The sequence below is a fragment of the Macaca nemestrina genome, chromosome 4 (assembly GCF_043159975.1).
Source record: "Macaca nemestrina isolate mMacNem1 chromosome 4, mMacNem.hap1, whole genome shotgun sequence".
NCBI lineage: Eukaryota > Metazoa > Chordata > Mammalia > Primates > Cercopithecidae > Macaca > Macaca nemestrina.
The window spans coordinates 2,185,444-2,212,751 of record NC_092128.1 but is presented as its reverse complement, the minus strand read 5'-3'; the positions used below and the strand labels follow the sequence as shown (position 1 = coordinate 2,212,751).

Genomic DNA, 27,308 nt, shown 5'->3' with positions numbered 1-27,308 from the left:
TGGGCAACATGGCAAAACCCCATTTCCACAAAAAATACAAAAATTAGCCTGGCATGGTGGCATAGGTCAAGTAACAAAATTGCTCCATCACCACAATGGCCTCCCTTTGAAGCCAGCCTCCTCCTCTTCCTCCCTGTCCTTGTCATGTGAATGGAGTCATACAGTATGGTGTGACCTTATGGGACTGGCTTTTCCCGTCAGCAGGATACCCTTGAGGGCTGTCTGTGGGCATCAGTAGTTTGTTCTTTGTAAAAATTGCTGAGTAGTGTCCATGGCGTGCACCTGCTGAGGTTTGTTTAACTATCATCCTTTGAAGGGCATTTTGGTGTTTCCAAATTTGGGTTATTACAAATCAAGCTGCTGTGGACATCTGTGTAAAATGTTTGATAGACATAAGTTCTCATTAGTCTGAGGTAAATGCACAGGAATGCAATTGCTGGGTCCTGTGGTAAGTGTATGTTTAGTTTATAAATTAAATTAATTACATTTTCTCTGAGACAGGGTCTCATTGTGTTGACCAGGCTGGAGTGCAGTGGCACAGTCACATCTTACTGCAGCCTCAACCTCCTAGGCTCAAACAATCCTCCCACCTCAGCCCCCTGAGTAGCTGGGACTGCAGGCACCAGCCACCATGCCCAGCTAAGTTTTTTTATTAAAGTCACTGCCAAACTATTTTCCAGACTGGTTGCACCATTTTACTTTCCCACAGTGACATATGAGAGGTGTAGTTTCTTCACCTCCTTGCTAGCATTTGATGCTGTCAGTATTTATTTTAGCTGCTCTGATAGGTATGTAGTAGTTGTAGGATTTTGACCTACTCTTTCCACAATCATCTGTTTAATCCAACACATATTTGAGGGCCTGCAGTTGGTACAAAAGTGAGGTAGACAGCTCCTCACCCTTTAGGAGTTTGCTGTCTACAAGAGGAAGTAGGCCAAGTAAACAGTGCTGTTCACTGGAGTCGGAGTGTACAAGCATTAGGTTCTAGGTCAGCACCTATGGTTGGAATTTTTTTTTTTTTTTTTTTTTTTTTTTTTTTTTGAGACAGGGTCTGTCTTTCTCCCCCAGGCTGGTGTAGAGTGGTGCAATCTCCACTCACTGCAATCTCTGCCTCCCAGGCTCAAGGGATCTTCCCACCTTAGCCTCCCGAGTAGCTGGGACTATAGCCACCATGCCTGGCTAATTTTTGTGTGTGTGTTTTTTTTTTTAGGGATGGGATCTTGCTATGTGGCCCAAGTTGGTCTCAAATTCCTGAGCTGAAGCGATCCACCCACCTTGGCCTCCCAAAGTGCTAGGATTACAGGTGTGAGCCACCAGGCCCAGCCTGAAAATCTTTTATAGTGAAAATTACTCTTGAAAATTATTAATCTTTGTAGAGTGATAACGAGATCATAATCTTGTACAAAAATTCCACTTTTTAAGAGATACTGACGAAACGATGTCTGGAATTTGCTTCAAAGGGATGGAGGGGAGTCTGTCACATAAGACTGGCCCCGGGGTGGGCAGTCACCGATGCTGGGCGATAGCTGATGGAGACTGATTGGTCATATGAGTCTCCCCGGCTTGTTGAGTTTGAAATTTTCTATATAAAGGTACTTTTAAAATCCTTGAAAATCCTTCATTAGGAACCACAGTTAAAGACGGTGAAATGATCCTGATAAGACAGCTTTTCCTGCAGTATCACTGGTTCTCCAGTGGATACCCGGGGAAGAAGTGGCTCATGGAGGAGGGCCACCCAGCAGACACACCGACCTCAGCACAGAGACGCGCCCACCCTGGGCTGAGTGTGGAAACAGACCAGACGCTGGACAGTGGTGTTGAGATGGGTAGAGGTGCAGTCAGGAGCACTTCTTCTCTACCCACGTGGGCCGGTCAGAACGTTTGAAAGAGGCCCAGCAGATGTGGGAGAGCATCCCCCAGTTACCAGCAACACTAAGGTTGGTGTGAGAGTCACATGAGCATGCATGCTTCTCCTCCTAGCCCAGACATTGGAAGGGTTCATTCGAAGCAGAATCTGAGACTTCAGGCCTGGCGCGGTGGCTCACGCTTGTAATCCCAGCACTTTGGGAGGCCGAGGCGGGCAGATCACCTGAGGTCAGGAGTTCAAGACCAGCCTGGTCAACATGGTGAAACCCCATCTCTACTAAAAACACAAAAATTAGCCGGGCATGGTGGCATGCCTATAATCCCAGCTACTCAGTAGGCCGAGGCAGGAGAATCACTTGAACCCAGGAGGTGGAGAGGTGGAGGTTGCAGTTAGCAGAGATCACGCCATTGCACTCCAGCCCGGGCAACAAGAGCCAAGACTCTGTCTCCAAAAAAAAAAAAAAAACAGGAATCTGAGACTTCAGAGCAGACTTACAGAGGTCACAAATACTGATATTACCAATTTTAAATCTTTGCTAACCTGAAAGGTAAAAACAAAAAGTTATATTTTTTAACTGACAAAATTTGTAAACTTTCAAAATGGTAAAATTGGAACATTTTATGATTAAAAATACATTCTATACTATGACAGTTCAAATATATGAACTGTGATAGTTCATATATGTATGTATGAACTGTGATAGTTCTATCACAGTTCATACATATATATATATATGTGAACAGAGACATGTCCACCCTGGGCTGAGTGTGGAAACAGACCACACTTTTATATATATATATACACACATTCATATATATGAACCGTGACCTTGTTCACATATATATTTACACGCACACATTTGTGTCTGGGTGTGGGTGCCTATTCTGTTTGGGTTGCTATAACAAAATGCCTTAGCCTGGGTAATTTTTGGACAACAGAAATGTATTTCTCACAGCTCTGGAATCTGGGAAGTCCAAGATCAAGGCACCCTACATTCTGTGTCTGAGGACTCTGCTTCATGGATGGTGCCTTCTTGCTGTGTCTCCACATGGCAGACGGGACAAACAGGCCGCCTTGGGCACTGGTTTCCTTCATGGGGGTGGACCCTCATGCTTTAAGACTTCCTAATGGCCCCTCCTCTTAATATGATCACATTGGGGACTAAGTTTCAAACTTATGATTTTGGGGAGACACCAACATTCAGACAACAGTAGAGTATTTGTATATCTTTCTAACCATCTATCTATGTATATTTAATTTATATGGCAGAATTTTTCAAACTGTGAGCTGAGACCCATTAGTAGGTTGTGAAATGTATTTAGTGCTTTGCATGTAGCATTAAAAAGAAGAAGTGACAGCCGGGTGCAGTGGCTTATGCCTGTAATCCCAGCACTTTGGGAGGCCGAGGCAGGAGGATCTCTTGAGCCCAGGAATCCGAGACCAGCCTGGGCAACATAATGAGACCCACCTGTGCAAGAGGTAGGGGAAAAAAAATAGCCAGGCTGCTGGCACACACCTGCAGTCCAGCCATTTGGGAGGCTGAGGTGGGAGAATTGCTTGAGCACAGGAGGTTGAGGCTGCAGTGAGCTGTGATTGCACCACAGCACTCCAGCCTGGGCAACAGAGTGAAACCCTGTCTCAAAAAAATAATAATAAAATAAAGAGATTAAAAAAAAAACCCAAAACAGTGCATTCCACATAGTAACGACAAATATTAGTTTTAAAAGTTGGGTTTTCCCAATTAAAAAACAAGCAAAGGGCCTGAATTTTTCCAAATAGACATAAAAATGGCCAAGAGGTAATGAAAAGGTGCTCATCATCAGTAACCGTCAAGGAAATGCAAAACAAAACCACGATGAAATATCACCTCACAGTATTAGCATGGCCATTATCCAAAAGACAAGTGTTGGTGAGGGTGTGGGCAAATAGAAACCTTTGCCCATGGTTGGAGGTATAGCCATTTTGGCAAACAGTATGGAGTTTCCGCAAAAAAACAAAACTAGAACCACCACATGACTCAGCGATCCCTCTGCTGGTTCTATCTCTACAGGAAATGAAATTGTTTCTTCTGGTGCTCCTCTCAGTTCATTGCAACATTATTCATAACAGCAAGATACAGAAGGCACTCCTGTCATTGGCTACATGTATGAACCTGGAGGACATGATGCCAAGTGAAATAAGTGAGACACAGAGAGAAACATACTGATGAGCTCACTTGCACATGGAATCCAACAGTCAAATCCCATCTAGAAACAGAGAGTAGAGTGATGCTTCCTGGGGCTGGGGAAAATGGGGAGAGATATGTAAAAGGACACAAACTTGCAGTTATGTAGCATAAATATGCCCATAGATCTAATGTTCACAGGAGGACTGTTTATTATTATTATTATTATTTATTTTTATTTTTTGAGACAGAGTCTCACTCTGTCACCTAGGCTGGAGTACAGTGGCAGGATCTCAGCTCATTGCAACCTCTGCCTCGTGGACTCAAGCGAGTCTCTTGTCTCAGCCTCCCAAGTAGCTAGAAGTTTAAGAACTTTAAGTTGGGGACCACCTATACATAAACATGCCACCACGCCCAGCTAATTTTTGTATTTTTGGTAGAGAGTGGGTTCCCCCATGTTGGCGAGGCTGGTCTCAAACTCCTGACCTCAGGTGATCCACCTGCCTCGGCCTCCCAAAGTGCTGTGATTACAGGCGGTGCCAGGACTGTATTTCTTTTTTTCCTTTTTTGTTTTGAGACGGAGTCTTGCTTTGTCACCCAGGCTGGAGTGCAATAACGTGATCTCGGCTCACTGCAACCTCTGCCTCCCAGGTTCAAGCGATTCTCCTGCCTCAGCCTCCAGAGTAGCTTGGACTACAGGTGCGCACCACCACGCTGGCCTAATTTTTGTATTTTTGGTAGAGATGGGGTTTCACCATGTTAGCGAGACTGGTCTCGAACTTCTGACCTCAGGTGATCCACCCGCCTTGGCCTCCCAGAGTGCTGGGATTACCGACGTGAGCCACCGTGCTCAGCCGCAGGAGGACTGTAGATGGTATCATACTGTGTGTTGAAATTTTGCCAAGAGTAGATTTTACCCTCACAAACAAACACAAAGAGGGTAGTCATTTCACAATGTGTCTATGAAATCTGTTGCATACCTTGTATACAACCAAAAATCAATTTTTAGAAATTGGCTTCAATCGTGTATGATATATATGTATATGCACATGTATATGAGAGATTATTTATGTATACGTATAACAAGACACATGTTTATGTATAGGTGGTTCCCAACTTAAAATGGCTCAACTCACAATTTTCTGACTTTGTGATGGGTTTATTGTAGTATTAAATACATTTTCAACTTACAATATTTTCATCTTACGATGGGTTTATCAGGACAAAGCCCCATGGTAAGTCCAGGAGCATATTTATGCATACACAGGTATGTGTACATGATACATATTGATATGTATTGATGCTGTGTGTGTATATTGATGCATATGTGTGCTGTGTATGTATGAGGCAAATCTGCGCATGTCTGTGTACATGGTAAATATTTACGTCCGTCTGTGCGTGTCATAGACATAGAACAGGTGGGGTGTAAACAGACGGGCTGGGCCTAGCTGCTCCTTTCCCGCCTCACTCACTCGAGTCTGGCACCAGATTGGCCGCTCCCGGTGCCGGCCCCTGCACCCCACCCTGCACCACGCACCCTGCCGTGCACCCCACCCCGGCCCACGCCTCGCACTCCGCCTTCCCTGCATCCCGCCCCGCACCCAAAACCTCCCTCACCCCGCCGCGCCCCCCGCCGCGCCCCCCGCCGCGCCCCCCGCCGCGCCCCCCGCCGCGCCCCCCGCCGCGCCCCCCGCCGCGCCCCCCGCCGCGCCCCCCGCCGCGCCCTCCGCACGCACCAGGCCCCGCCCACTCCGCCGCGTGCCCAGGTCACCGCCCTCCTCCCCAGGCTCCAGCGCGCCTTGCGGGGCCGCGCACGCTGGCGGAGCCGCCGGGAAGAGCGCCGTGCCGTCGATGGCGGAGGCGCGCACGTCTGCAGGGCCGCGCACGCAGTGACGGCTGACCGCCATCTTCCCTCCCGAGGCGGCAGTTCCAGGTGCAAGCGCCGGGTTTGCTGCCCGCTGGGCGCCCCTGCAGCGGCCGGAGCAGTGGCCGGCGTGGATGAGGGGCAGGCGAGGCAGGGCCGCCCCTCCAGTGTTGCCGCCCCTCCCGCCCCAGGGCAGGGCTGGGAGGGTACAGCCCGGGGGCGGGCTCGGGTCGCCTCCCGGCCGCCGCGTCCTCGCTGCCCTGGGCCGGGCGGGCGGGCGCCGAGAGCCTCCCAGCCCGCCCCGTGCCCCGCCCGCCCGGCTGCTTCCGCGGCGGCGCCGTCCGCACATGGGCTAGGCTGCCAGGATGTTCAGCTTCGAAGGCGACTTCAAGACGCGGCCCAAGGTGTCTCTTGGCGGCGCGAGCAGGAAGGTGAGGCCCGGGTTGGCGGGGCTCCTTCGGCTCGGGACCTGCGCGGCCGGGGCTCGGGGCTGGACTCGGGGCCTCCCTGGCGGGGACTCGGGGCTTCCTCGCCGGATCTCGGGTCAGCCCCAGCAAGGACTCGGGGTTGGATTCGGGGCCGAGACTTGGGGCCAGGACTCTGCCTAGGACTTAGGGCTGGACTCGGGGCCTCCCTGGCTGGAACTGGAGGCCGCGCCCGTGGGGGCCTTGCCTGTCCGCTGCGCTTCGGGACCCGGGCGCGCTGGCCGTGGCTCCCTTCCATGCAGGCGGCCGGGGAACCCTGGCATGCTTTGTGCCACCCAAGGTGAACTTACCCTTTCTGGGTGTTTGCTTTCAGAAATGGGGCTTTCCGTGCTCGCTCCCGCATGGCATCAGGGAGTGGCTGCTTTTCGAATGCCACCTGAAGGGCGTTTTCGGTTGTAGAAGGTGAACGGCGCGCATTTGCTGATGTCGATAATCTCTGAAGTGGAAGCAGAACGCCTCATGAATAGCCACGTGTTTGAATCCAAGACCAGGGCAATTATTCGCTACCAGCCTCCCGGAAACTGTGGAGAGACTCCGGACTTGTATCTGTTGTGATGGGCCATAAGTTGTTCGCATGGTCATTGTTTAGAATAAGGGTAGGCAAACCATGACGCCTCTGTTCTAGTCTAGAATTTCCAGCTGTCTGTCCCTGAAGACGGGCATCGGTTGGTTCACTGGAACCGCTAAGTCTTTGAATGCTGTGTGGTCTTGCTCCCGCCCCTCCCTTCCCACCCCTTCCCATCATTTCTGAAATGTTCTTTAAATTGCTTCACCTAGTTTTTGTTGTTTGTCAGTATATTCTGTATATCACAACCACCAGGTAGGCACGTAACGCGGAGTGGATGCTGGCAGGCCAAGGAGGAACTGCTGTTAAGATTGTGCCATGGTGCTGTGTTTGGTAGTTTCTGAGGGTAGAAGGAAACCTGGGTCAAGAGTTGGGAGAGAAGTGTGCTGATCCTTTTTAAGCTTTGAGGTTTGTGTGATGGTGATTGCTTGCAAGTCGCTGTGCTCCACAACTAAGTACTGTGCGGTTACAGGGTGGGCGTGGTAGCACCTAGGGGCTTCCACGTTAATGAAAGTTTCTTAAGAGATCAAAGGATTTCTCCGGTTAGAAGAGACTTCCGAGAATCTCTGGACCAAATTTCCTTGCTTACAAGTTGGGAAGGTGAGCTGCAGAGCATTTGAACGAGTGCACATTCACACAGCAAGCTAGTGGCAGACCACCTGAGACTCCATGCCATTTTCATAGCGCGGCGCGGCCTCTGTTGCGGGCATGAACACCCCACGGGACATGGATGTTGGTCCGTTTTCACCAAGGAGTGCATCTCTGCTCTGAGGGAGTGAGGTTTCTTATCTGTTGATCAGAATCTCAAAGGAAGATACCCTGAGCTGTGTGAAACAATCACCCCTTTAAAAACAAAACACTTTTTATTGGGGTATAAGGTAAGATACAGTCAGCTTCACAAGCGCTAAGGAGATCCTTGTGCAAGTGAAATTGAAGAGGAAGGGCGTCTCAGCTGGAGGCTAGCTTTAGCCCCATCTCACCAGGAGCTTGCCACAGTTGGCCCTAATTGCTGCAGAGGGGCTGGTGGCTGTAGGTTCCCCCCCGCCCCGGGATGAGGGTGGGAGTGTTGCACTGCTGACCCTGAGCCGAGGGCCATTCTTCTGGGAGAGAGTGGCAGTAAAGAGCCCTTAGTAGCAACTGGCAGCAGCTGGGGCATGGGTGCCCTGGCCTGGTTAAGGAATCTGGGTGGGGACCCAGCTGTATGTACAGCTTGAAGGATTTTTGCATATGGACACTCTCCTGTAGAGGGAATACCACTCACATCAAAGGAAGACCATTCCCAGCATTCCAGAGGCTCCCTTGCACTCTCACCCTTTAATTACAGTCATGTGTGACTTAAAGAGGGGGACACTGTCACTAGGCCAATTGGTTGTTGTGGGACCATCAGAGTGCACTTAACACACACCTAGCTGGTGTTGCCCACTACACACCTAGCGGCTTGGTACAGCCAGTTGCTCCTGTGCTACCCTCCTGGACAGCGTGTTTCTGTACTGAATACTGTAGGCAACTCTTAATGCAGTGGTGAATATTTGTGCATCCAAACATAGATACAGTAAAAATACAAATTATAATCTTATGGTACCACGGTGTTTATGTGGTCTGTTGTTGACAGACTGAAAGGTCATTATGCCGGGTATGTCTGTATTCCAGCCCCACAAAGGTGACTGTCCTCCTGACCTCCGTTACTGTAGATTAGCGTTACCTGTTGAACTTCAGGGTCATGGAGCCACTTGCCGCTTGTCCTTTGTGCCTGGCTTGTTTGGCTTGGCTTCTGTCTTAGAGGCGGATTCCACCCGCCTCTGTGCACGGCACTGCGCTTTGTGTGAACGCACCGTGGTTTATTCTGTTTTCTTACAGGCATTTGGCGTGTGTGCCTTTTGGTGCACCTAATACTCTTGTGCTGGGTCCTCGGTTAAATGTATGTTCAGCTGTTGTGCACACCGCTGCCACAGTTTCCCCATGTCGCATGTCCACAGCGTCTGAAGGTGTCCAGGTTTCCACATCTTTGCCAACACTTGATATTGCAAGCCCTTTAATTTTAGTGAGGAGGTAGTTTCTTTGTGGTTTTAATTTTGTTTCCTGACAACTAATTATGTTGAGCACCTACATATGCTTATTTTCCTGAATTCTCTTTGACTGCCACGTAAGTCCCTTCCCTTGTTGGAAAAATGAGAAGTTATAGTTACTCTTTTCTCACGTCTTAAATTATTATTTGAAATCTTCCCTTTCTGGAGCTTAGTGGAAAATGGAGTAGTTACCATCTGTCGAATAACCTTTTTCTTTTTTCAAGTTAAATACTTTTAGTACTTATTATTTGTATAGATCTGTGTACGACAAGTCTGGCTTGAAGAAGTTTATAATCTTGCTGGGCAGATAAGACTTAAGCAATTAAAAATTAAATAACAATAGAGAGTAATTGCTACATTCTAAATTTCGCTTGATCCTGATTCAGAAAAAGTAAAGTAGTTTGGAGCTTAGCCCTGAAGGATGGGTGGAAGACAAGAAGGCATTCAGGTTTGTGGAGTCGGGGGTGTGTGGAGTAGGTGTAGATTGGATTCCATTGATTCAGAGTCACTTTGGGGAGCTAAACATTGATTACACGTGGACATAAAGATGGGGACGATAGACACCAGGGACTACTAGAGGAGGAAAAAGAGGGACAGGGGAAAGGACTGGGGAACTGAACTACCTGTTGGTTACTACGCTCACCCCCTGGGTGATGGGGTCCTTCGTACCCCAAACCTCAGCGTCATGCAGTATATTCTTGTAACAAACCTGCATAGGTACCCCCTGAATCTAAAATAAAAGTTGAATTTTTGTTTTGTTTTGTTTTTTTTGAAACGGAGTTTCGCTCCTGCTGGAGTGCAGTGTTGCCCAGGCTGGAGTGCAATGGCTGGATCTCAGCTCACCGCAAACCTCCGCCTCCTGGGTTCAAACGATTCTCCTGCCCCAGCCTCCCGAGTAGCTGGGTTTACAGGCATGTGCCACCACGCCCGGCTAATTTTGTATTTTCAGTAGAGATGGGGTTTCTCCATGTTGGTCAGGCTGGCCCTGACCTCAGGTGATCTGCCTGCCTCGGCCTCCCAAAGTGCTGGGATTACAGGCGTGAGCCACCATACTCAGCCTGAAATTTAATTTTTTAAGTCACACTGATTTCTACCTTTAAATATTTCTGACATCAGGATACACACTGATAGCATGATACAGTTTAATTGGTGGTATGTTTTTCTTGGTAGTGTATAGAAGAATATCTTGGGGTAATCTGATTTTAGGTACAGAAATGGACTAAAACTGGCTTAGTAGGCAAAACAAAAAGAAACAAAAACAGGTTTATGAAAGGATAGGTGTGTCTGACGGAATAGCAAGGTCAGAAACACCCAGACAGCATGTCACCACCACAGGAGCCGCTTGTCTTTCTCCGGGAGCTGGGTGTACCCCCTTCTTTGTCTCCTTTATTCCTGGCTCTGCAGACTGGCTTTCTCCATTTCACACACATGGTTTCCTAGCTTAAGCGTCAAGAAAGTTTGATCATAATTACCAATTTTCAGGAGAGGAAAGTCTGATTGGCCTGGGTCATGTTTCCAGCTGATAAGCTCACTCTGAGGGGGTCTTGGAGGCTTAGTTCAAATGGAGCAGACTAGGTGCACCTGTGAGCAGGGGTAGCTTCTTCAAGAAGCAGGGAGTGGTTGTTGACTGAATGCCTGGGTTCCTGTGGGACAGACACAGGAAGCAGTCTGGGCTAGAGATGCAGATTTGGGGGTTATCAACAGACTGGTGGCTTGGAACACAGTTCCCTAAGAGGGCTTGGAGTTTGGGACAGGGTGGGACTCGTGAGGTACTGCAACGTTTAATACGTGTGGGGGTTGGGGGCGGGGCTTACAAAAGAGTCACACCTCCTAGAGTGGAGGATAGCGGTGTCCCGGGAGTGAATCTCAAGGAGGGAGGAGTGACAGGCAGTGCCAAGTGCTGCACAGACACAGAGCCCACTGGCTGCGGAGCTGGGAAGAATTGGGTGATTTGAGCATATTCTGTAGGGTAGTCAGAGTTGGAAGTCAAGAGCATAGCACATTGAAGAGCAGATGGAAAGTCAGAAACAGGGCCGACCGCAGGCCGGATGCTGTGGCACACGCCTGTAATCCACCACACCGAAGGCTGGGGCGGGAGGATCGCTGGCGTGTGGGAGCTCAAGGCTGCAGTGAGCTGTGATCATGCCGTAGCACCCCAGCCTAGGCAACACAGCAGGACGCCATCTCTTAAAAAATAAAGCAGGGGCGAGGCAACAGGGTAGACCTTTTTTGAAAAGAACCAGAAGATTGGATGATAGAGGGAAATTGGGGGTCTCGGAAGAGTTTTGTTTGTTTTGGGGGACGGGAGAAACAAGTTTATAGACTGGGAAGTGAGGGCGTTAAAAATGTAGGGAAGACAGGAGTGGCATAACTTTCAGAGTCTTGGAGAATACCCGAGAGTGGGGAGAACTGAGTGTGAGCAGGCAATGGGAAGGATTTTGAGACTTAAAGAAGCTAGGGATGGATATGGGTATAGAAAAGTTTGTAGACCAGAGGAACTGAAAATTTGTAACTTTTCGTAGATAGTTCTGACAATAGTGGGAGTAGAATTAAGATCACTTTAATGTTTGTCCAGTGCTTTTTTAAAAAACAATTATTTTTTAGAGCAGTTTCAGGTTTACAATCAAGCAGAGGGTAGGGCTCCCATATGCCTAGTCTCCCTCACCTCACTTTTCTCTGTTACTAGCATCTGGCATTAATGTGGATCATTGGTTACAATGGATAAACCAATGTTGATGTGTTGTTATTAATTGAAGTCCATAGTGTACATTCAGGCTCACACTGTGTGTTGTGCATTGTGTAGGTTTTGAAGAATATGTGATGACATATATCTATCGTTACAGCATTATGTAGAAGAGTGTCACTGCCCTAGAAATCCTCAGTGCTGGCCAGGTGCGGTGGCTCACGCCTGTAATCCCAGCACTTTAGGAGGCCGAGGCAGGCAGTCAGGAGTTTGAGACCAGCCTGGCCAACATGGTGAAACCCCGTCTCTACTAAAAATACAAAAAATTAGTTGGGCATGGGAGGCTGAGGCAGGAGAATTGCTTGAGTCCCGGTGGTGGAGGTTGCAGTGAGCCTGGATTGTGCCGCTGCATTCCAGCCTGCGTGGCAGAGCATGACTCTGTCTCCAAAAAAAAAAAAAAAAAGAAAAAAGAAGGAGGCCTGGCACTTTGGAAGGCCAAGGAGGGTGGATCACCTGGAGTCAAGAGTTAGAGACCAGCCTGGCCATGGTGAAACTGTTGTCTCGACTAAAAATAGAAAAATTAGCTGGGCGTGGTGGCAGGTGCCTGTAATCCCAGCTACTCAGGAGGCTGAGGCAGGAGAATTGGTTGAACCCGAGAGGCAGAGATTGCAGTGAGCTGAAATTGCGCCATTGTACTCCAGCCTAGGCGGCAAGAGTGACACTCTTTTAAAAAAGAAAGAAATCCTCATTGCTCTCATGTTCATCCGTCCCTCCCATCCCTGTAACACCTGGCAACCACTGCTCTTTTTACTGTTTCTACTCTAGCCTCTTCCACAATGTCATATAGTTGGAATCATACACTATATAATCTTTTCAGATTGGTTTCTTTCACTTAGTAATATGCATTTAAGGCTCTTTTCATGGCTTGACAGCTCATTTCTTTTTACTTTATTTTTTATCAATTAATAGGCTTTTTTTTTTTTTTTTTTAGAGTGGTTTAAGGTTTACAGAATAATTGATGGGAAACTGTAGAGTCCTCAAAACCTCCCCTCAGCTGTACGCTGTTCCTTTGTTATGTACGTCTTGTGTCTGTGTGGTACATTTGTGACATTGGATAACTATTGAATTTTAATGAAGTCCAACTCGCCAGTGTTTTTTTCATGGCTCTTGCTTCTGGCCTTGTATCTAAAAAGTCATTATCAAAGCCAGGGTAACCTAAATTTTCTCGTATATTCTAGTAGTTTTATAATTTTGTATTTTACGTTTAGGTCTCTGATACAATTTGAGTTAATTTTTGTGAAGGGTATAAAATCTGTGTCTAGATTTTTAATTTTTGAAGTTTTTTTGTTTGTGGATGTCGTTAGCACCATTTCTGAAAAGACATTCCCCGACTCCATTGAATGCCTGCCTTTTCTCCTTTGTCAAAGATCAGTTGGCTATATTTTTATGGATCTATTTCTCTTTTGTTTTTTTGAGACGGAGTCTCACTGTGTCTCCCAGGCTGGAGTGCAGTGGCGCAATCTCGGCTCACTGCAACCTCTGCCTCCTGGGTTCAAGCAGTGCTGCGGCCTCAGCCTCCCAAGTAGCTAGGATTACAGGTGTGCACCATCACACCTGGCTACTTTTTGTAGTTTTAGTAGAGACAAGGTTTCACCATGTTGGTCTGGCTGGTCTTAAACTCCTGACCTCGTGATCTGCCAATTTCGGTGTCCCAAAGTGCTGGGATCACAGGCATGAGCCCCCGTGTCTGGCCTTTATGGGTCCATTTCTAAACTCTGTTATGGCTTTATTCTCTCCTCCACTGATCTCTCTCTCTTTTGTCAATACCATACCATCTTGATTACTGTAGATTTATAGTAAAGTATAATACTTAGTGTATGTACTAAACTTTTTAAAATTTGAGACGGAGTCTCCTGTTGTCCAGGCTGGAGTGCAGTGGTATGATCTTGGCTCACTGCAATCTCTGCTTTCTGGGTTCAAGTGATTCTTCTACCTCAGCATCCTGAGTAGCTAGGATTATGGGCATGTGCCACCATACCTGGCTAATTTTTGTATTTTTAGTAGAAACGGGATTTTACCATGTTGGCCAGGCTGGTCTTGAACTCCTGACCTGAAGTGATCTGCCTGCCTCGGCCTCCCAAAGTGCTGGGGTTACAGGCGTGAGCCACCGCGCCCAACCATAGGAAGCATTGATGTCTGGTAGTGTAAGTCCTTCGACTTCCTTCTTCTTTAGTATTGTGTTGGCTCTTCTGGATCTTTTGCCTCTCCATAAGAGGCAGTTTGTTGATATTCACACACACACACACAGACACAAAACCTGTTGGAATTTTGATTGGGCTTGCGTTGAGTTGGTAGATGAAGTTGGGAAGAACTAAAATCTTGACAGTGTTGAGCCTTCCTATCCATGAATATGGAATATCTCTTAATTTGTTTAGTTCTTTTCTTTCTTTTATTGGTTATATAATTTTCCTTATATATACCTTATACATGTTTTGTTAGATTTATACCTAAGTGTTTATTTTTGGGAGGTGCTAATGTGAAAATGGTGTTGTGTTTCAGTTTCAAATTCCAGTTCATTGCTTATGGGTAGAGAAGCAGTTGACTTTTATGTATATTAACCTTATGTCCTGAAATCTTGCTATAACCACTTCTTAATTCCAGGAGGGGTTTTTTGGTTGATCTTTGGAATTTTTTGCACAGATAATCATTTCATTTGCAGCCAAAGACAGTTTTATTTCTTCCTTTCTGATGTGTATGCCTTTTTTTTTCCTTCTTTTTTCTTTTCTAAGACCGTCAGAAAGCAATGCGTTTTATTGTCTTACTGCATTAGGTAGAATTATAGTTGAAAAGGAATGGTGAAAACTTGCCTTGTTCTCAATCTTAGTGGGGAAGCTTTGAGTTTCTCATCATTAAGTATGATGTTTGGTGGGTTTTTTGGTAGATATTCTTTATCATATTGGGGAAATTCCCCTCTATTCCTAGATTGCAGAGTTTTTATTGTGAATGAATGTTGGGTTTTGTCAGATGCTTTTTCTGTATCTGTTAATGTTACATGTGATTTTCCTTCTGCAGCCTGTGGATATGATGGATCATATTAAGTCATTTTAGAATATTGAGCCTGTCTTGCATATCTGGGATAAATCCCACTTGATTGTGATGCGTAATTCTTTGTATACATTGTTAGATTGAGCTTGTTGATATTTTGTTCAGGATTTTTGCATCTGTTTTGATAAGGGACATCAGTTTGTGGAGTTTTTGTGATGTCTTTGTCTGGTTTGGTATTAGGGTGTTACTGGCCTTATGGAATGAGGATACTCTAGGGCCTACCAAAACCAATTACTGTTGTTTTGTTTTGTTTTGTTTTGTTTTTTTGAGACAGCCTCCCTCTGTAACCTAGGCTGGAGTGCCTGGAGTACAGTGGTGCGATCTCACTGCCACCTCCATCTTCTGAATTCAAGTGATTCTCCTGTCTCAGCCTCCTGAGTAGCTGGGATTACAGGCGCCACCACCTTGCCCAGCTAATTTTTCTTGTGTTTTTAGTAGAGATGGGGTTTTGCCATGTTGGCCATGCTGACCTTGAACTCCTGGCCTCAAGTGGTCTGCCCGCCTCAACTTCCCAAAGTGCTGAGATTACAGGTGTGAGCCACCGTGCTTGACCTCATTTACTCTAGTTTTAATTCCTCCCCTTTGATAGGTCTAGATTGTTAAGATGATAAGAACTTGATTGCTTAGCTTTGTAAAACTGCCTTCTATTATATAATTGAAGGGATTACCTAGATTACCTAGAATATTTTAAAACATTTTATGCTATTTTGTTTTTAAAAGCATGCATGTAATGCATGTGTTAGTATAATGCTCCATATACATTGCAGTGGAACATATAAACTTTTTCTTACAGATCTGGCATCAAATAAAGTCAATATTTTCTTTTTTTTTTTTTTTTTTTTTTTTTTTTTTGAGACGGAGTCTCGCTGTGTCGCCCAGGCTGGAGTGCAGTGGCCGGATCTCAGCTCACTGCAAGCTCTGCCTCCCGGGTTTTTACGCCATTCTCCTGCCTCAGCCTCCCGAGTAGCCGGGACTACAGGTGCCCGCCACCTCGCCCGGCTAGTTTTTTTTGTATTTTTTAGTAGAGACGGGGTTTCACCGTGTTAGCCAGGATGGTCTCGAACTCCTGACCTCGTGATCCGCCCGTCTCGGCCTCCCAAAGTGCTGGGATTACAGGCTTGAACCACCGCGCCCGGCCAAGTCAATATTTTCTAAGATCAAATTAGTTCCTTTTTTTCTTCTTCTTTTTTTTTTTTTTCCGTTTAAGAGACAGGGCCTCACTGTGTACCCCAGGCTGGAGTGCGGTAGCTATTCACAGGCATGATCGTAGTGCACAGCAGCCTCAAACTCCTGGTCTCCAGCGATTCTCCTGCCTCAGTCTCCTGAGGAGCTGGAACTCCAGGCTTGCCACTACCCAACCCCAGACTGACTCTGAAAATGTTGATTGACTGTCAGGACTGGTATTATTTAGCAACACTGTATTTGTTCCCTTGAATACAGTTATGCTGTATCCTGTACATGTAGGAGCAGAAGACTGTAGTTCCCTGCTACAGATAAGGTCAAGAATTCTTTTTTTTTGTTTTTCTGAGGTAGAGTTTTGCTCTTGTCGCCCAGGCTGGAGTGCAGTGGCGCGATCTCGGCTCACTGCAACCTCCGCCTCGCAGGTTCAAGCAATGCTCCTGCCTCTGCCTCCCGAGTAGCTGGGATTACAGGCACCCGCCACCGCGCCCGGCTGATTTTTGTATTTTTAGTAAAGACGGGGGTTTCACCGTGTGGGCCAGGCTGGTCTCGAACTCCTGACCTCAGATGATCCACCCACCTCAGCCTCCTAAAGTGCTGGGATTACAGGCGTGAGCCACTATGCCCGGCCAGGAATTCAACCGATTTTTAAAAATAGAAACCAAGCAGAATGGAAGGAGTGAGACTTGAGACTAATTGTCTCATTTTCTTTGGACATTAAATCTGGGCGTACAGGGAAGTGGGTAAAGTACGATACAAAATTTAAGGAGACACTGTCAGGTTCATGCACAGGCTGACTCTGCAGTGGCACATCCCTGAGAGTGAATGCCTCCTTAAATTTGTGCCTTAGGCATCTGGCTTGCCTCATCATATCCCCTACTTGGCTTTGACCACTTGAATGTGTGCTGATTTTCTTGAGTTACAGTGTGAATCACCAGCTAGGATCTTTAAAAGGTTAAAAAATAGATGGTCTCATAAGATTGTAGAATAGCCTCAAAAGAAGTTCTTGCAAAAGCTGTAAGGAGCTTCCCTCTGTGACTTTTCTTTAATTCTTCTATTATAGAATGTAGGCACCTAGGAATTTGGAAGTGGGGCATCTTAGTCTTTGACTGGGACCTGTGTTGTATACTGCCTTTAAAGCAACTGCTTTCTGCATGCCTCTGTTCTCTTCAGGCCTCCAAATGCCACCCTTTACCATTTGTCAGCATGAAGGAGAAGCCATGCTTTCCATAGCCCATCACCTTTGGTAGTGGTCAAATTACAGGCGGTAATGCCTGCTGCTGCTGAGGGCATACGTACAGACACTGGGCATAACCCATCTAGGGTTGGTTATAACAGGTTTATCAAGAGTCTAACAAGGCCAGGCATGGTGGCTCACACCTGTAATCCGAGCACTTTGGGAGGTGGAGGCTGGCAGGTCACTTGAGGTCAGGAGTTCCAGAGCAGCCTGGCCAATGTGGTGAAACCCCATCTCTACTAAAAATACAAAAAATTAGCTGAGCATGGTGGCACCCACCTGTAATCCCAGCTACTCGGGAGGCAGAGGTGGAAGAATCGCTTGATCCTGGCAGGCAGAGATTGCAGTGAGCCGAGATCATACCACTGCCCTCCAGCCTGGGTGACAGGCCAAGACTCTGTCTCAAAAAAAAAAAAGTCTAACAAGATACGTCCCCTCTGATCCAGCAGAACAAATTTCTACATTTAGAAATGTAAAAATGTATTCTAGTGAACTAATATGCATAGGAGAAGATGCATGGGAAAGGTGATTTTATGGCGTTACTTATAATACTGAAAAATACTGAAACAGCCTACATGTCTAAATATGGGACATATGTTAAATAACCGTTAATATAACAATGCAGTGAAATACTATGCAGCCATTTAAAGTGGTCATGATGTATATTAATGTCTATCATTAATTTATTAGCATACTTATATTTATGAACATTATTTTTTGTTAATGGAAATAAGTAGATTACAAAACAGTATTGCAGTCTGCATTTAAATTATGTTAATCTGAACAGTCAAGATAGCTACTTTCCCAGTTTCTTTTTTTTTTTTTTTGAGACTGAGTCTGGCTCTGTCGCCCAGGCTGGAGTGCGGTGGCCGGATCTCAGCTCACTGCAAGCTCCGCCTCCCGGGTTCCCGCCATTCTCCTGCCTCAGCCTCCCGAGTAGCTGGGACTACAGGCGCCCGCAACTTCGCCCAGCTAGTTTTTTTGTGTTTTTTAGTAGAGACGGAGTTTCACCGTGTTAGCCAGGACAGTCTCGATCTCCTGACCTCGTGATCCGCCCGTCTCGGCCTCCCAAAGTGCTGGGATTACAGGCTTGAGCCACCGCGCCCGGCCTCCCAGTTTCTTAATTTCCACTGAATGAAAGAAAGATACTCGTTGCTTATTGCTGTGTAATAGAGCTTAAAGCAATACGTTTTTGTTACCTTGGTCAGTTCTGTGGGGCAGGCATCTGGATCCACTTCGGGGCTGGCCTATTCACAAGCCTGGAAGTTAGTGCTGGCCGTTGGCAGGAGAGTCAGTTCTCGGCCGCTTGCGGGGCTCCTTAGGGATACCGTGTCCTCATGGCAGCTGGCTTCCCGCTAAGCTGCTGACCAGACAGAGCAGGGAGGAAGGGCAAAGCCTGTGGTGACTGACCGTCTCAAAGCCACACACTGTGACTTTGGTCATAGTGAATTTGTCCAGCCCACTCTTGGGGTGAGGGAAATCGGGCTCCACCTCCTGAAGGGAAGCAATAGCAAAGCATTTGTGGAAATAATCCTAAAGCCACCGTAGAAGGGAACTTCGGTTTTAGCTAAGTCGTAAATGTTAGCACTGCAAAACAAATATGCTGTGTTTTCTGTCTCAGCCTGTTAGTTAAAAGTTGTGGTTTTCCTTCTTACCTCTTTCCTTCTATATCAGTAGTTATTGGCTACATAAATAACAACACAGTGAGTTAAAAAGCAGGCATTGTCAACATACATTTTGGTGAATGTGAGTTCACTCAGAGGAGATTGTGTAGCTCTTTGGAAATGTAGCAAAGAAACTGGCATACTAGGAGCAGCTTGAAAAACAAGCAAATAGAGAACTGACTTAAAATGCCATTTTTCTAGATGAGCCCTCCTGATCACGTGCTGTCTTTTCTTGTGAACTCTTACCTTCTCCCTTATGCTGCTTGGAAACGTTTAGGTTCCTGCATTACCCTGCCTGAAATACTATTAAACCGTTTAAGTATCTTCCTCAAAAAAGCCTGGTAGAACCATAAGGAGTCATTTGTTTGTAACGATGCAAATTCACTGATTTAGATCATTTAACTTTTTAATCCATTTGCTCTTGGAGAGAAGAGGGGCCTATGCAGTTGGACCAAGGGGAGTCAATGATTTTGGAGTTAGTCAGTCCTTGGTTTGTCACCATGACAACCGTGGGGCAGGTGGTGGCCCTGTCATGACGGGGAGGAGAGGTGAGGGAAGTGAGAAGCAATGGAGCATCACAGAAAAGTGGCCGTCATCTGAGAACACTTCCGCACAGCCTTGTACCCAGAAGTTGGTTTACCTTCTGTTCTAGTACCATGTGTGTATCCTATTTCCGGATCCCCAAGCAAGCATCAGTTTCTGTGTGCTGGACTGGGTGGGAGTCTTAGGACTATTTACATATTAACATTACTGTCACCAGTTAGAGGGACAGCATGGGCAAAGGTGTCCAACCATGGAGACAGGGTGTTCAGCTACGGGTTGTGGTCAGAATGGGGGTGGGCAAAGGGTGTGGGCAAAGTAGAAGAGAAGGCTGGAAGGAAGGTAGTCAGGGACAGAGCTGGGAGGAAGGTAATCAGGGACAGAGCTGGGGGGCGGGCATTGTAGGCCACACTAAGGCATACTCAGGGAGGACTGGAAAGCCGCTAAAGGGTTTTAAGCACATTAATGAGACTTAGGTTTTAGAGATGCGTGGGGGGCAGTTTGGGTGTTTGATTCTAGGGAGGCAAGGCCTGAAGCCAGGGAAATCAATGGAGAAGCACCCGCACTTGTGCCTGAAGAGCAATGAGGGCCTAAAACCTGCAGAGGGCATTTTCTTTCTTTCTTTTTTTTTTTTTAATTATACTTTAAGTTCTAGGGTACGTGTGCATAACATGCAGGTTTCTTACATATGTATACTTGTGCCATGTTGGTGTGCTGCACCCATCAACTCATCAGCACCCATCAACTCGTCATTTACATCAGGTATAACTCCCAATGCAATCCCTCCCCACTCCCCCCTCCCTGTGATAGGCCCCAGTGTGTGATGTTCCCCTTCCCGAGTCCAAGTGATCTCATTGTTCAGTTCCCACCTATGAGTGAGAACATGCGGTGTTTGGTTTTCTGTTCTTGCGATAGTTTGCTGAGAATGATGGTTTCCAGCTGCATCCATGTCCCTACAAAGGACACAAACTCATCCTTTTTTATGGCTGCATAGTATTCCATGGTGTATATATGCCACATTTTCTTAATCCAGTCTGTCACTGATGGACATTTGGGTTGATTCCAAGTCTTTGCTATTGTGAATAGTGCCGCAATAAACATACGTGTGCATGTGTCTTTATAGCAGCGTGATTTATAATCCTTTGGGTATATACCCAGTAATGAGATGGCTGGATCATATGGTACTTCTAGTTCTAGATCCTTGAGGAATCGCCATACTGTTTTCCATAATGGTTGAACTAGTTTACAATCCCACCAACAGTGTAAAAGTGTACCTATTTCTCCACATCCTCTCCAGCACCTGTTGTTTCCTGACTTTTTAATGATTGCCATTCTAACTGGTGTGAGATGGTATCTCATTGTGGTTTTGATTTGCATTTCTCTGATGGCCAGTGATGATGAGCATTTTTTCATGTGTCTGTTGGCTGCATGAATGTCTTCTTTTGAGAAATGTCTGTTCATATCCTTTGCCCACTTTTTGATGAGGTTGTTTTTTTCTTGTAAATTTGTTTGAGTTCTTTGTAGGTTCTGGATATTAGCCCTTTGTCAGATGAGTAGATTGCAAAAATTTTCTCCCATTCTGTAGGTTGCCTGTTCACTCTGATGGTAGTTTCTTTTGCCGTGCAGAATCTCTTTAGTTTAATTAGATCCCATTTGTCAATTTTGGCTTTTGTTGCCATTGCTTTTGGTGTTTTAGACATGAAGTCCTTGCCCATGCCTATGTCCTGAATGATATTACCTAGGTTTTCTTCTAGGGTTTTTATGGTATTAGGTCTAACATTTAAGTCTCTAATCCATCTTGAATTAATTTTCATATAAGGAGTAAGGAAAGGATCCAGTTTCAGCTTTCTACTTATGGCTAGCCAATTATCCCAGCACCATTTATTAAATAGGGAATCCTTTCCCCATTTCTTGTTTTTCTCAGGTTTATCAAAGATCAGATGGCTGTAGATGTGTGGTATTATTTCTGAGGATTCAGTTCTGTTCCATTGGTCTATATCTCTGTTTTGGTACCAGTACCATGCTGTTTTGGTTACTGTAGCCTTGTAGTATAGTTTGAAGTCAGGTAGCATGATGCCTCCAGCTTTGTTCTTTTGACTTAGGATTGTCTTGGCAATGCAAGCTCTTTTTTGGTTCCATATGAACTTTAAAGCAGTTTTTTCCAATTCTGTGAAGAAACTCATTGGTAGCTTGATGGGGATGGCATTGAATCTATAAATTACCTTGGGCAGTATGGCCATTTGCATGATATTGATTCTTCCTATCCATGAGCATGCTATGTTCTTCCATTTGTTTATGTCCTCTTTTATTTCACTGAGCAGAGGTTTGTAGTTCTCCTTGAAGAGGTCCTTTACATCCCTTGTAAGTTGGATTCCTAGGTATTTTATTCTCTTTGAAGCAATTGTGAATGGAAGTTCATTCATGATTTGGCTCTCCGTTTGTCTGTTACTGGTGTATAAGAATGCTTGTGATTTTTGCACATTAATTTTGTATCCTGAGACTTTGCTGAAGTTGCTTATCAGCTTAAGGAGATTTTGGGCTGAGACAATGGGGTTTTCTAAATATACAATCATGTCATCTGCACACAGGGACAATTTGACTTCTTCTTTTCCTAACTGAATACCCTTGATTTCTTTCTCTTGCCTGATGGCCCTAGCCAGAACTTCCAACACTATGTTGAATAGGAGTGGTGAGAGAGGGCATCCCTGTCTTGTGCCAGTTTTCAAAGGGAATTTTTCCAGTTTTTGCCCATTCAGTATGATATTGGCTGTGGGTTTGTCATAAATAGCTCTTATTATTTTGAGATACGTTCCATCAATACTGAATTTATTGAGAGTTTTTAGCGTGAAGGGCTGTTGAATTTTGTCAAAGGCCTTTTCTGCATCTATTGAGATAATCATGTGGTTTGGTACAAGGAGGAGCTGGTACCATTCCTTCTGAAACTATTCCAATCAATAGAAAAAGAGGGAATCCTCCCTAACTCATTTTATGAGGCCAACATCATCCTGATACCAAAGCCTGACAGAGACACAACAAAAAAAGAGAATTTTAGACCAATATCCCTGATGAACATCGATGCAAAAATCCTCAATAAAATACTGGCAAACCAGATCCAGCAGCACATCAAAAAGCTTATCCACCATGATCAAGAGGGCATTTTCTTTTAAGGATGTTTGTTTCTCTCCTTATTTGCCACGTTGAGATCTGCTGTGATACTCATTATTTGTTCTCCTGCAGGGCGCTTTTCTTGTGTGTGCTCATTGATCTTGACTTCTGTTATGTGAGGCAGAGGTGTTAGTGTCCTGTGGAGGAAGAAATCAAGGCCCAGAGTGTCCAAATAATTTAGCAAAACCCACAGCACTGCCCTGTGGTTTGTCCGGATGCCGTAAGGCCTCTCCCTTGTGTCTGGGCAGGTTGTCTTGCCTGCACATCTTGCTTCTGTCTCCTGCTTTACTTGTGCATTCCTGTAACTGCTTGGAAAGTTGAGGACCACGTCCTGCAGGCACTGAGAAGGGGGCTCCAACAGTCCTATATCTTTTGGAATAATTTTTCTTACAATGCAGCTTTAACATTGTTTAATTTTTTGCCAGGCGTGGTGGCTCACGCCTGTAATCCTAGCACTTTGGGAGTCCGAGGGGGGTGGATTGCCTGAGGTCAGGAGTTTGAGACCAGCCTGGCCAACATGATGAAACCCCGTCTCTACTAAAAATACTGAAATTAGCCAGGCATGGTGGCGGGCACCTGTAATCCCAGCTACTCGGGAGGCTGAGGCAGGAGAATGGCTTGAATCCCAGAGGAGCGGAGGTTGCAGTGAGCAGAGATCGTACCACTTCACTTCAGCCTGGGTGAAAAAGTGGGACTCCTTCTCAAAAACAAAACAAAATTGTTTAATTTTTAAATATTATTTTAGAGATGCGTTAGTAGATACTAGTTTGTTGGCAGTTAGCACAGTTCACATCACATCTTGCTACTGTGAAACCCCTTTACTGCAAAAGATGAAATTGTAGAAAGTGTAACCTTGAAAAAAGAATAGTTAACTCTGGAACCAACTGTCTGTGACTTAGCTGTTCATCTTTTCTGGGCTTTTCTTTATTGGATCATGTAATGGGAAAGTCATAATTCTCTTTTTAATTTTTTTTTTTTTTTTTTTTTTTTAACAAAGTCAAGGTCTCACGTGTTGCCCAGGCTGGTCTTGAACTGAGCTCAGTTGATCCTCCCACCCTGGCTTCCCCAAGTGTTGGGATTACAGGCGTGAGCCACACGCCCAGCCAGAAAGTCATAATTCTTGATAATGAGAAAGCCAAACTAGATTATCACGAGTCTTTCTTGCTCTAAGAATGATTACGTTTCTACTCTGCAGTCAGTGAGTGGCTTTTTTAAAAAGTTAACTTTCCTCCCGGCACTCTGGAAGGCTGAGGCAGGCAGATGCCTTGAGCCCAGGACTTCCAGATCAGCCTGGGCAACGTGGTGAGATCCCGTCTATACCAAAAATACAAAAAAAATAAATAAAAAAAGGGGCATGGTGGTATGTACCTGTGGTTTCAGTTACTCGGGAGGCTGAGGTGGGAGGATGGTTTGGCGGGGTGGGGGCAAGGTTGCGGTGAGCCAAGATCGCACCACTGCACTCCAGCTTGGGTGACAGAGTGAGGCCCTGTCTGGGAGAAAAAAAGTTAACTTTTTCTGTTTTAAAAAAATGATAGGCCAGGCACGGTGGCTCACACCTGTAATCCCAGCACTTTGGGAGGCCAAGGTGGGTGGATCACAAGGTCAGGAGTTCAGACCTGTCTGGCCAAGATGGTGAAACCCCGTCTCTACTAAAAATACAGAAATTAGCCGGGTGTAGTGGCAGGCGGCTATAATCCTAGCTACTTGGGAGGCTGAGGCGGAGAATTGCTTGAACCCGGAAGGTGGAGGTTGCAATGAGCCAAGATCACACCACTACACTCCAGTGTGGTGACACATTGAGATTCTGTCTCAAAAAAATAAAAAAATAAAAAATAAATAAATAGACCTTCTAAAGAGCATCCATGAAATCATGATCTCACTGAACCCCCTAACTTCCCACTATTATTTTCTCAGTATCCTTTCAGAACAAGTCTAAACATAACATGTCCTCCCCCTCATTTTCAGTTAAAATGAGAGATCATACTGCTTTTTCACCTCAACAAAATGTCTGTAGTAGTTCCATATCAACATCTTTATATTTGTTATTTTTTGTGGTGTATAATATTCCATAGCATAGTTTATATCATACTTAATATAACCACTTTCCTATCAATGGATACATATAAATTGTCTTTAGAGTTTTGCTATTAAAATAGTGTCTTATTTACGACAAAATTCTGAGGTAAGAAAAGAAAGTCTCTTGGTGTATATTGTGATATTTAAATGATTGCATTTTGCATTGGATACTTCATTTTTTCTCTAGTCAAGTGAAGCAGGAGTGGAGAAGGAACAAAGAAATCTGTAACTGGTTGTAGTCAGACTTTATTTTTAGAAATGAGCTCATGATTATAAGATAATATTGATAATTGGAAATGTAGGATATACTGAAATGTGTTTAACAGTTACCTATTGGAACCCTATCCATCTCTTAGAAATGAAATGCTGTTAATGCATAGTCAGTTTTTTTCCCCATCGTTGTGATGGTAAATGGTCAAATATTTTCCTAGCATTTTAAAAAATTTCTTTAGAGTTTGCATCATTTTGTGCATTCTGTTTTATAAATATGATTTCTAGTGGCTTATGATGATGCACCTTTAAGTATGTTTTGCATATGTGAAATTGGTGGTTCTCATATTTTCATAGAGGTTCTTATTTCATGTAGGTCTACAAAAAAGAACCCCACCCCACACACACACACATTTTAGCTTATGCATTATTCACAAATGTTAACTTTTAACATTTTCGTTTACTCAAAGGCAGTATTCTTTGAAGTGTATAAAATGGCTAGCATTGTGTTAGTGCCTGAGAGCCAGAAAATACTGAACTGAAACGAATGTGAAGCTGATAATACTGTGTAAATGGAGTAAATTGTTAATGGAAGATAAGCCAAATAGATGAAACAAAAACCTCACAGTTTTTTTTTTTTTTTTTAAATCAAGATATTTACAAACATGCTAACAATCGTTCTCTAAATGCTTAGCAATTAATTTGGGCGTGTTGTCTTTTGGAAGTTACTTAAATTTACTTTGACATTCATTCTAGTTTTTTAACATAAAAATTTTAATGAAATCTGATTTAAACTATGTATGCTTTACTATTTCAAATAAAGAATAAACTTTGTTACCACTAAATTTATTTAGTGAAGAAAGCATTTTCCCTCCATTTAAAATCATTTAGTGAAGAAAGCATTTTCCCCACATTGAAAAAAAAAAAGCAAAACGAAAAGAAAAGAAAATCACCTTGGTAAATGGTGTTTGTAAAGTTTGGTCATATTTAATGTTCAGAGAAGATAAGGATAGTACCTAAAGCTGCACGGCACCCAGAGCAGTTGGCTGTGCTCACTGTGGATTTCACGTTGGTGGGTAGTTAACAGCAGGGAGCGTGCACGCTATCAGGACAACGGCCTCGGTTGTTTCAGAGACCCTTTGGATGTTTGATGGACCTTGTATGTAACTGCTACTGGGCATCCCTATGGGTTCTACATCTGCGTAATTTAAAATATAAGGATGTTTTCAGCTATGAGTACAATAAATTGAAATAAAAAACTTGTTTATCAATAGGAAGTTTAGTCCTTTGTTAAAATCTAAATGTGCTTTCTCCTAGTACCTTACTTGCCCCTTTCCTCCCAGCCACTTAGTGATGAACTAATTCCTCATTATATTGAGCTGTTTTTAGAACTTGTTCTCATATTACTTTGTTACTACTTTTAGAAAGTGAGAAAATATTACAAGTACATGGGTAATCATTCAAACAGGGGAATATGAAAATTCAGATAAAATACTAGAAGTTTTCTTGCCTTGACTCCACTCCTCACACCCCCAGTTCTTTTTTTGTTTTTTGAAAACAAAGACAAAATTCCATAGCATAGTTTATATCATACTTAATATAACCACTTTCCTATCAATGGATACATATAAATTGTCTTTAGAGTTTTGCTATAAAAATAGTGCCTTATTTACGACACAATTCTGAGGTAAGAAAAGAAAGTCTCTTGGTGTATATTGTGATATTTAAATGATTGCATTTTGCATTGGATACTTCATTTTTTCTCTAGTCAAGTGAAGCAGAGTTCTGCTCTGTTTCCTGGGCTGGAGTGCAGTGGCATGATCTCGGCTCACTGCAACCTCCACCTCCCAGGTTGAAGCGATTCTTGTGCCTCAGCCTTTCGAGTAGCTGGTACTACAGGCGCACGTCACCACCCCCAGCTAATTTTCGTAGTTTTCATAGGGACGGGGTTTCACTACGTTGGCTGGGCTGGTTTCGAACTCCTAATCTCAAGTGATCCACTGCCCTGGCCTCCCAAACTGCTTGCATTATAGGCATGAGCCGCTGTGTCCGGCCCCAATTCTTTAATCCTTATATTCACACTCTGTTTTGGGATTTTTACACATCCTGTCAGAGCTGTTCTCTACATATATAATCATATAGGTGTGTAAATTCCCTTCGTTTTGAAAAAACACAAGCTAGAGCATATTGAACAGATTGCTGTACTTCTGTCCCCCTTAACAGTACATCTCGGAGACAGTTCCTGATCAGTAGATAAATCTGCCACATTCCTTTAAAGAGCTATGTGATACTCCATGTAGTGAATGCCCTGTAATTTATTCAGCAGCCAAAAAAATAAAGCCGACTCCAAGGGGTTATTAATGTGGTCCTTATGATATGTGAAGACAGCCCTATTTATAGTTAGTGTCTTCAGTTATAAGACAGTCTTCATCGTTTGA

The 27,308-nt window shown here is 44.8% G+C and overlaps 1 protein-coding gene across 2 annotated transcripts in view; it reads left to right on the top strand.

Annotated features, from left to right (window-relative positions):
* The first annotated feature begins 5,912 nt into the window (after positions 1 to 5,912).
* Positions 5,913 to 27,308, top strand: part of LOC105475009 (ubiquitin protein ligase E3C) — a 140,560-nt gene continuing 119,164 nt past the window's right edge. The window contains exons 1-2 of one of the 2 annotated variants that reach the window (XM_071094174.1): positions 6,178 to 6,326; positions 6,694 to 6,976. In XM_071094174.1, coding sequence (XP_070950275.1) covers positions 6,935 to 6,976 — 42 coding nt within the window. In that variant the 5' untranslated portion in view covers positions 6,178 to 6,326; positions 6,694 to 6,934. Of the gene's footprint in view, positions 6,327 to 6,693; positions 6,977 to 27,308 lie in introns of both variants that reach the window. The other variant, XM_071094173.1, reaches the window with a different exon arrangement.